Source organism: Aphanomyces astaci, assembly GCF_000520075.1.
Source record: "Aphanomyces astaci strain APO3 unplaced genomic scaffold supercont1.1, whole genome shotgun sequence".
Taxonomy (NCBI): Eukaryota; Oomycota; class Saprolegniomycetes; order Saprolegniales; family Verrucalvaceae; genus Aphanomyces; species Aphanomyces astaci.
Window position 1 is genome coordinate 2,387,954 of NW_009798264.1, and position 10,866 is coordinate 2,398,819.

At 48.9% G+C, this 10,866-nt stretch overlaps 1 protein-coding gene across 1 annotated transcript; it reads left to right on the forward strand.

The window, feature by feature from the left end:
• Positions 1-956: 956 nt before the first annotated feature.
• H257_00853 (hypothetical protein) lies at positions 957-2,557 on the forward strand (the record flags this gene model as incomplete). Its single annotated transcript, XM_009823752.1, has 2 exons — positions 957-1,187; positions 2,000-2,557. 2 exons carry the CDS (start codon positions 957-959, stop codon positions 2,555-2,557), a joined length of 789 nt encoding a protein of 262 aa, XP_009822054.1.
• Between the last annotated feature and the right edge of the window lie 8,309 nt (positions 2,558-10,866).

The following is a 10,866-nucleotide window of genomic DNA, read 5'->3' on the forward strand; positions in this document are numbered from 1 at the left end:
ACGCGAGCGACTTGTCGCAAATTGCTGACACGATTTCTTGTGTTCGATTGACAAAAATAAAAACCGGATTCTTGTGGATTCTGGAAACCATCGATTTTGATGGTTTCTTGGAGGGATTCTGCTTTTCAGAAATAATTTGACTTATTAATGGAATTCGCAAGGTGAGCCACCTTGCTCCTTTTTAATATCCAATCAGAGTCCATCACACCTTGTTTCTTACACACGATTGGCTATAACACTGGCAGAAGAGGTTACAATTTTGAACTGTTTGGACGCTTGAATTTTGTAGAGTTTTGTGTGATGCTGCATTGTGCACTGATGAGTTCACTCCTACTACCGAATTTACCGTACATCTGTAACACCCAAAATTCAAAATGTTTCCGAAATAGTTACAACTCAATGGTAAAGCTGAAATATATACTACTATTGTTTCCGCGCATTTGAATAACTATGATTGGACAAAATGTTTCGCGCGGTTTCACATTTATTCAGAGTGCACGACATACACGTCACAGGCCAAATGACTGCAGAACCACCACGTAGCCGCTCCAATACAGGGAAGCGCAAGGTCATATCCTTACGCTTCAAAGTCAAAGTAATTCAAGCTTACGAGGCTGCACTTGCACTGCCAAGACATTCTATGCAATAGGCAAGGCCTTCGGCGTGCAGACAGGTCAAGTGTCGCGTTGGGTACTCCAGAGATGATTCAAAACGCTTTTCGAGCTTGCGATATGCAATAATACATGTAATTCAACATCAAAGTACATCATTGATTGAATGGATTGATTTTGCATGATCCAAGATCTATTGTACTCCTCAATGTGGTCCATCAGTACAGCTCTTACAAGTCCAAGGCACCTATTCGATCGATTGCGTTTCGAAGCACTGTTATCGACTCTGTAGTCTTCTACAACAATTGCAAACTTGTTCGCATACTTGGCTTTCGTGTTGACCAAATGACGGGGAAGAAAGCCGACATGGCAGAGTTGCTCCGCACCAATAATCTTGTAAACCTTGAGGGTTTCTTCGAGTCCTTCAGCATTCAATCGCATGACCTCGCATCAAAACACAACAACATCGTTGACGGCCAGACTATCACCAAAAACCTCGTGTGCAGGGCAGCTTCGAGTCCCTTCGCCGCTCGAGCAGCCAACAATTCCCCGTCATTTGGTCAACACGAAAGCCAAGTATGCGAACAAATTTGCAATTGTTGTAGAAGACTACAGAGTCGATAACAGTGCTTCGAAACGCAATCGATCGAATAGGTGCCTTGGACTTGTAAGAGCTGTACTGATGGACCACATTGAGGAGTACAATAGATCTTGGATCATGCAAAATCAATCCATTCAATCAATGATGTACTTTGATGTTGAATTACATGTATTAATGCATATCACAAGCGCCGAAGGGATCACAGTTGCCCGCGAGGCAATGAGGGTCTTGTCTTTGACCCAACGCGACACTTGGCCTGTCTGCACGCCGAAGGCCTTGCCTATTGCATAGAATGTCTTGGCAGTGCAAGTGCAGCCTCGTAAGCTTGAATTACTTTGACTTTGAAGCGTAAGGATATGACCTTGCGCTTCCCTGTATTGGAGCGGCTACGTGGTGGTTCTGCAGTCATTTGGCCTGTGACGTGTATGTCGTGCACTCTGAATAAATGTGAAACCGCGCGAAACATTTTGTCCAATCATAGTTATTCAAATGCGCGGAAACAATAGTAGTATATATTTCAGCTTTACCATTGAGTTGTAACTATTTCGGAAACATTTTGGGTGTTGCAGATGTACGGTAAATTCGGTAGTTTGATTGGTTTCCCTACTCTGTTCATTCTGTGGCTATGATGTGATGCTGGTGACACTGAGGAGCTCTGGCTCCTCACAACTCAAATGCCATCTCCAACACACTGAGCCCGACTTCATTGTGTTCATCAGTTGCACTCGCGTCTATTCCTTTGTTGTGCGCTCGCTCTATTTGATCTGATAACGATGGGTGCCACCAGGACGTCTTGCGCCACCCGCCCGCGCAACCACATGATCACATCAGCAGGGAGGTTTACGGCACCGACACGGACTGGATGGGGAGCGACTGGAGGAGCTCAGGTGGATCGACGACGTTCAGTTGCGACGGCAGACGACGAAGGACATCCACGCACTCCTGCTTCGGGAATGGAGGCAAGATTGACGATGGGGTGGGATGGGTACACACCTGGTCGAAGACATCCATGTGTCGACGAGTCTTTGAGATGCTGGTCAAGAAGGGGGATATGCGCCGAGAAGTGAATGTGTCGTCGTTCCACCAACTTGGCAACAGCCTGCACCATCACCACAACATCGAAGACCACTCGTGGTTTTCGCGTCTCAAGCAATTGCACCCCGAGAGCCGTTCCGAAGTGGACATACTTAACCGAGATCATCGCAAACTCATCGAATTGGAATCTCGCGTGGCGTCCGGTAACTACCATGCCCTCGTCGAGTTCGTCGAACACCTTATGGACCAATTCAACCGCGAAGAAATGTTGTCTGTGCCGTGGCTTCTGGAGGGCACTGGTGAGTTGTAAGCCAAGTTAGGCTAGCTGCAGTAGCCCCAATGAGGGATGACCACAGTCATTGGGTTAGTATGAACCAACATTCCATAAATAATTCTGAACTTGTATACCGTAGTTCAATTATAGATATGTTCAAGTTTGTATTGTTCATTTTTACTGTTTTTGGAATTCGCAAGGCATGTCACCTTGCGAATTCAAAATTGTCCAATTTGTCCAATCAGATGCCGTGAAATCACGAAATTGCCTATTTCACCTTGCTTTTTCTGGTTAACGTATTAATACACTCGGAGTTTGGGGTTTCCGGGTGTTTAATCTATTCTCCGAGTATGACAGTGATGGAAGGACCGTCTCAGTCGTGACCACATGTGACCAAGTTGTCCATCGCATTGTCCTTCTTCGCCAAGTATTTAAGACAGTCAGAGTACTTGAATACCTCAAAATAGCACATTGTATTTCGTTTTCCTGCTGTCAAATGACTAAAAAGTGCAGTCATAGATAGTGGAGCCAATGAAAAGAAGCAAAAACCCATGCAGACCAATGATATAGATTCAATGTCCAGGATGTGGCCAATACAATACCAGTGTTCTTGTGAATTTTCTGCATTTGGGTGGATTCTAAAATGTCGAGTTCCAATCGTGTTTTCTGCAACTTTTCGACAGAATCCGGATTCTGGAGTCAGAATCCATTTTTGCTCCGAACACGGCCTAATGGCTCCAGATCCTTTTCTCGCTGTTAGCAACTTTCACCTCCAAAATCATGGCGGATTGAGTGAATGCCTTGGACACACACAGCGTTCCTGGAAAAACTTCACACGGCAAAGGTATGCTCAACCTCGTTCATGGCGGTTGTCGATCGGTTGCGCGTAGTGATTCGACAGCAAGGCACGTAGAATTGATCATCGGTAACAAATCATACGTTGCTTTGAGAGCCGCCTTGACGTCACCATACGCCGCGTCGACATTCCACAAATCTGTCGGCCACGAAAACAACATCTCAAATGAGCGTTTTTCGTTGCCAACATCGACTTCAATGTGATTGGTCATGCAGGGTTCTGCGAGGAGAACACGGACGTAAAGGTTAGAATTATAGAGAGAATATCAATTATATAGCTCATTTATACGTATGCATCGTACAAATAGCGCCAATGGCGTGACATGGACTTTCTCATGTCCAATTGTAGCACTGCGGGAGGAAGCGTATGTAGTTGAGGGCAAAATGCACAATGAATTAACTGAAGATCTACTAAGATCTCCTTAGTCCTCATCCCTATGAACCTTCTTCGTCTACTTCACTACTGTTGACGGGGCTTGGGGCGAGGGAACCAGTAAGTGTTACCAATTGTAGCACTGCGGAAGGATGCGTATGTAGTTGAGGGCAAAACGCACAATGAATTAACTGAAGATCTACTAAGATCTCCTTAGTCCTCATCCCTATGAACCTTCTTCGTCTACTTCACTACTGTTGACGGGGCTTGGGGCGAGGGAACCAGTAAGTGTTACCAATTGTAGCACTGCGGAAGGATGCGTATGTAGTTGAGGGCAAAACGCACAATGAATTAACTGAAGATCTACTAAGATCTCCTTAGTCCTCATCCCTATGAACCTTCTTCGTCTACTTCACTACTTCTACGCTAATATGCACTTTTGTAGACAATGGATGCGGGTGCGGTTGAGACATTGGGGGACTTCACTAGGCTAGCGATTCTAAGCCATACTTGCCCTTGAGACACATCCCTAGGCAAGCATTAGCTAGGGTGCGTCATGAGCCAGGTACTTAGGAGCTGGGTGCGGGCAAGGAGGTGACAAGGCGTTACCCCCACCTGTCACATCGCTACATTCTTCCCCTGACGTCTTGCTACACCTTGAAACGCCTAAGTCTTAGACGAGTTGCTTGAAGTGCACAACATGCTTGATGTCCTTCATCAGTTCCCACGTGGTTTCGCTTTCGGGCTGTCTGTGCCACTTGACCAAGTACTCCAACTTGCGTTTGAACTGGCTCATGTTGAGCATTTTCTCGACAATGTACATTTTTTCGCTGGTGGATTCGTCTAGAACAACAGGAGTAGCTTTCGGGATAGGTCGGGAGGCAAACTTGGCTTCGTTGGGGTGGTAGTGCTTAAGTCGATCAACGTTGAACACGTTATGCACACGTGACATCAAGCAAGGCAGCTTGAGGAGCATGGCGTTGTCATTAATGGCTTGGACAGTCTCAACGGGACCGATGAATCGTGGAACCAGCTTGGGATGCTCGGACTTGTGGAGCATCTGGGCATGCTTTAAAGGCAGGTTGCGAGTCGCTAGCAGTACTTGATCGTTTTTCTTGAAGGTCACGTTCGAGCGGCGCTTGTCATAATACCCCTTCTGACGCTGCTGGGTCTTCGTCAAATTCTCGTGAGCCATCCGAATGACTTCCTTTCGATGTTCCGCAAAATTCTTGGCAAAGTCACTCTTGGGCAAGGAGCCGCTTACATCAGGGTTGCGCAACTTGCGGCCTGTGTCGACTTCGTACGGCGTCAAGCCAGTTGATAATTGGACTAAGCCTTGGTGGGCATACTCGATCGTTGGCAAATGGTCGACCCAGTCTTGTCCTAGATACGACACTTGACATCTGAGCGCATCTTCGAGAGTTCGATTCTGGCGCTCAGTCGCTCCATCGGCTTGAGCTCTGCCGGCGGCGGTCATGGCCTGGAGGATACCCATAATCTCCATGAGGGACTTCCAAAACGTGCTTGTAAACTTGGGGTCACGGTCGCTGATGATCATTGCTGGTAGTCCATGGTGGCGGACAACATGTTCGAAGAATTCCTTCGCCGTTTGGGGTGCATCGACATCTGATCTCGTCGGGATGTACTTTGGCCGCTTGGAGAGCTTGTCTACCACGACCAAAATAGCATCATAGCCTCTTGACACGGGCAAACTGGTGATCCAATCCGCTGAAACAGTTTGCCAACACTCTTGCGGCGCGGGAATGGGAATCATCTTGCCATTTGCACACAGACTGCTCGTCTTGTATCGGCTGCATGTTTCACAAGTCTCGACGTATAACTTCACGTCTTCAGCAAAAGTGTTCCAGTAGTACCACTGCGCTACACTTAACATTGTACGTCGAGTTCCAGGGTGCGCGGCAGTGCTTGAATCGTGCGCGCAAGATAAAATCTCGGCGCGTAGCACGTCATCGTTGGGGACACATAGCTTCTAAACTTGGTCTTGGCTTCGCAGAAAGCAGAGTCCTTCCTTCCACTTGAAGGCTTCACCTTTCATTGACTTTGTCCCTGAGTCCTTTGCGTATGCCTTCACAAAACGTTCCTTGGGTTTGGTATCCATCTCGACGGTGCTAAAGGACACTTGCTTCGAGTGGTTTACGTTAGGCGTTGAGGCACTAGCACTGCTTTTTGCTCCTCCAACTCCGCCCCCCAAAAAGGAGCGTCGACAATGACGGCGATGTCACGAGTCGTGTAGGTGGAGAGAGCCGAGGCATGGACAAGAAGTCGATTTATGCGCGCCGCGACTGAGGCACAGTGGATGCCACACGCGTGGATTAAGAGCTGGTGAACGGTGGAGGTGGCATGTGGAGGCCGAGACAAGGCATCAGCTACCACATTCAACTTGCCCGGGCGATGATGGAGGGCAAAGTCGAAACAACTGAAAAAATCAAGCCAACGCGTCAACTTGGGCGTTAGGATCGGCGTTGTCATGAACCACTTGCAGCAGGAGTTGTCGTTGTATACATCGAACCGATTGCCATGCAGGTAATGTCGCCACTTGCTCAGAGCCAACTTAATGGCGTACAGTTCTTTTTCGTGTGTGGGCCAATTCTGTTCGTGAGGACCGAGGCGCTTGGACATGAAAGCAACGGGCCGATCATTGCCGTCGCCGTCGAGCTGGGAAATGACTACATCACAGCAGAAACCAGAGGCGTCGCTGGTAACCACAAAAGGCTTGTTGAATTCAGGCAACTGCAAAACAGGGGCTTGCTGCAACGCGAACTTGATTGTCAAGTACGCTCAATGCTCGTCCTCGCTCCAGTGCCACTTGACTCCTCTCTTTAGCAATCCACTAAGGGGACGGAGAGCTCCGCGAAGTCGGGGATGACCTTGCGGTGGTAACTGGCAAGTCGACAAAACTCATGACGTCTTTGCTCGACTGAGACTCCGGCCATTTTCGATTGCAATGACTTTGGACTGGTCCACATGGAGGCCATCTTTCGAAATGGTGTGACCCAAAAAGTTGACCGAGTCGACACCAAACGAGCACTTGGAAGGACGCGCGTATAGCTTCCCGGTGCGAACGACAGTGCAAATTGAACGCAAATGATCAGCGTGCTCTTCGATCGTCCGCAAGAACACACAAATGTCGTCCATGTACACCACGACAAAGTCGAACTTGTCAAACAATCGACGCATAAGGCGAGACCAAATGCCTGGCATGCCTGCAATACCCATTGGGGCCACTACCCATTCATAAACATTGCGATGGGTCCTGAAGGCGGTGTACTTCCTTGCTGATGGCATCACGAGCATTTGGTGGTAGCCAAGTCGATCTTCGTAAAGACTCAGCATCCGTGCATGCGATCAAACAGGTCTTCAATGTTGGGCAGCGGGAAATTTGGCACGATGGACTGAGAGTTGACATGGCGGTAATCCAACACCCATCGTAAAGGGGTGTCGAGCGTGGCGGTACGAAGCCACTCACGGCGTGAAAGCATCTGACCATCATCATTACGCTTGGGAACACTTAAGATGTTGGATACCCAGTTGCTGTTCGAGAGCTCGATCCAGCCCTTTTGCAATAGATCGTCGACGAACGTGTCCAAAGAACCTGCTTCCACCTTGGACAATCGGAATGGGGGTCGATACTGGGGTCTCGCGTCAGGCTTCATTGTCAAATCAAACTCAATCCCACGCGGCGGTGGTAACGTGTTGAGTAACTTGTCGGGAAACACGTCATGAAATTTATCCACGACCCTAGCCACGAGCGGGTGTAACTTCTGCTGAGGTTCCGTTTTCTTCGTGACTTTTATCATCCATCCTTCGATTCGTTCAGGCTCGACTTCACTTGAGTTGACACGATTAAGGATTTGGTGGGTACGCCAGCCGATGGCAGGGTTGTAACGAAAGAACCAGGGTTTCCCCAATATGACGTCAAAGTCCTTCTTCCCGAGATCCCACTCGGTAAGTATAAGATCCGGGAACGTCCATTGACCAAAGAAAAGTGTGCCAGATACTTCCTTCACTTTCTTGATGCCAGAGTAATGTCCATTGAATCCTTCCGCTTGAACTTCCTTGGGACGGATCACTTTTGGCCAAACCTGGGCGGCAAAGCAAGTTCGAGGCACCAGAGTCGATCTGGATGCGAATGCTTGTACTGTCGAGTGCGCCGTGAACTGTCATCAACTTGTTTTCATGCGTTGGCACCTGGCTTGCTTGCTAGGCGGTATTGATGTTAAGTGACTCCTCCTCCGCGGAGTCTTGCTGGGCTAGGCCCATGTTGTTGCCTAGGATTACTTCTTCTACGTCATCTTTGCTGCCTTCTGTGTCGCTGTTGACTTCGGTTACTTGGGCATTGTGCTGACGACTTGGTGTATTGCGCTGGGCTCGCTGAGGCCGGTTGGCATGTCTTGAGATGTTGTTGAGCTGGGGTTGGGCTTGGCTTCTTCCTTGATTGTTCCGGGGTGGAGAGCGACAGTCACTGATTCTGTGGCCCATGCATCCGCAGTTGTAACCAGTTGTCCACGGTGTTGTACTTGGGCATTGTCTACTTCCATGTCGTCATCTTGACGCTGGCGTGGAGGATACGCATGCGGTGGGCGACTTCCTTGGTGTCGGTTGTCGAACTGATGGCGGCGATCTTGAAATCCTTGATCCGGGCGGCGATCGTGGCGATGAAAGCAGTCGCAGTCTCTGGCATGACCACCGTTAAGGGTCGAGTTGTGGGAGCGCTCATAGTCCAGGGCAACTTGGATCGCGAGAGTCACAGTCTCGCAACGACGATACTGCAACTCTTCACGGGTTCTGGTTTGCAGACCGCGTTGGAACCAGGACACCTTGTCGCGCTCGGTCATGTCGCACACTTGCGTACAGATTCGTCGGAACTTGGCAACATACATACTCGGTCAAGCTCGCACACTGGGCTTGCTTCACTGGGCTTGCTTCAATTCGTATAGCTGATCACGCAGCCGATCTTGTAAATCGTCGGGTTCAAACCCGGCCTGCAGCTCTCCTTCCAGTTCAATGAGGGTGCTGGGAGACTCACCGCTTGCGAAAGCCTTTCTTGGTACCAGGCTACAGCAAGGCCACGGAAATTTGCCACCATCATGGCAATGCATCGCTGTTGAGTCCCATCGTTTTCTTGGTAATCCACGTTCTTTGCCTTGAAAAATGTCGTAACTTGGTGGATGTATAGGCTAATACTTTCGTCCATTCGTCCACAATACTTGGGCATCTTTAATCCTTCAACTTGAAGCTCTATTTGTCGTGTCGCTCGTTCGATGTCTTGACTGGCCATTCGCTCGCTTGCTTCCACTTGAGCGGCTTGGGTACGGGTAAGCAATTCCAACAGCTGTTCATGTCGCTGAAAGGATTCTGCCATTGTGCGCAAAACTTCATCCATCTTGTAATTCTGGTGAAATTCAATTACTCTACTTCGAACTTCGATCTACTCTCGCTTCAGCCTTGATCTTGCGGGCCTTGTGGTACACTTGTATCTTGCGGTCGAGGACTCCTTCAATCAGTTCTTCGGTTTGGTTGTTTCGGTGGATCAGTAAGTCTGTGATCTCTTGGATGGCGTTGCGGGCGTCGGAGTTCTTCGCTTCTGGGATCTGGGCACGCAACTTGTTGATAACCACGCGTTGGTGACGGGTCAACACGCGAAGGTCTTGGCGTAGCTTAACCGGCAGATCCGGACAGTCGAATAATTGGCCGATGTTTTTCGTGGCCGCGAGTTGGGACTTGAGGGTCTTGCTACGGGGTATACACTAGCAGTTCACTCAGAACGTGTATGGATTTTGTTGCTGAGACTATCACCAGGTAACGGGTGGCAAAGACCACGTTTTTAAAACCTTTGGCGATGTGTAGTCTCTGCAACCGTCTAAGAAGACTGGCTACGTACAGCGGGTTGACGGAGCTTGGGAACCGTCGGGTTCAAACTCGGCTCGCAGCTCTTCTTCCAGTTCTATTAGGGTGTTTGGAGACTCACCGCGCGAAAGCCGTTCTTGGTACCAGGCTGCGGAAAGGCCACGGAAATTTGCCACCATCATGGCAATGCATCGCTGTTGAGTCCCATCGTTTTCTTGGTAATCCACGTTCTTTGCCTTGAAAAATGTCGTAACTTGGTGGATGTATAGGCTAATACTTTCGTCCATTCGTCCACAATACTTGGGCATCTTTAATCCTTCAACTTGAAGCTCTATTTGTCGTGTCGCTCGTTCGATGTCTTGACTGGCCATTCGCTCGCTTGCTTCCACTTGAGCGGCTTGGGTACGGGTAAGCAATTCCAACAGCTGTTCATGTCGCTGAAAGGATTCTGCCATTGTGCGCAAAACTTCATCCATCTTGTAATTCTGGTGAAATGGAATTCCTATACTTCGAACTTCGATCTACTCTCGCTTCAGCCTTGATCTTGAGGGCCTCATGGGACACTTGAATCTTGCGGTCGAGGACTCCTTCAATCAGTTCTTCGGTTTGGTCGTTCCGGTGGATCAATAAGTCTGTGATCTATTGGATAGCGTTACGCGCGTCGGATTTCTTCGCTTCGGGGATCTGGGCACGCAACTTGTTGATAACCACGCGTTGGTGACGGGTCAACACGCGAAGGTCTTGGCGTAGCTTAACCGGCAGATCCGGACAGTCGAATAATTGGCCGATGTTTTTCGTGGCCGCGAGTTGGGACTTGAGGGTCTTGCTACGGGGCATACACTAGCAGTTCACTCAGAACGTGTATGGATTTTGTTGCTGAGACTATCACCAGGTAACGGGTGGCAAAGACCACGTTTTTAAAACCTTTGGCGATGTGTAGTCTCTGCAAACGACCACGTCTAAGAAGACTGGCTACGTACAGCGGGTTGACGGAGCTTGGGGCGAGGGAACCAGTAAGTGTTACCAATTGTAGCACTGCGGAAGGATGCGTATGTAGTTGAGGGCAAAACGCACAATGAATTAACTGAAGATCTACTAAGATCTCCTTAGTCCTCATCCCTATGAACCTTCTTCGTCTACTTCACTACTTCTACGCTAATATGCACTTTTGTAGACAATGGATGCGGGTGCGGTTGAGACATTGGGGGACTTCACTAGGCTAGCGATTCTAAGCCATACTTGCCCTTGA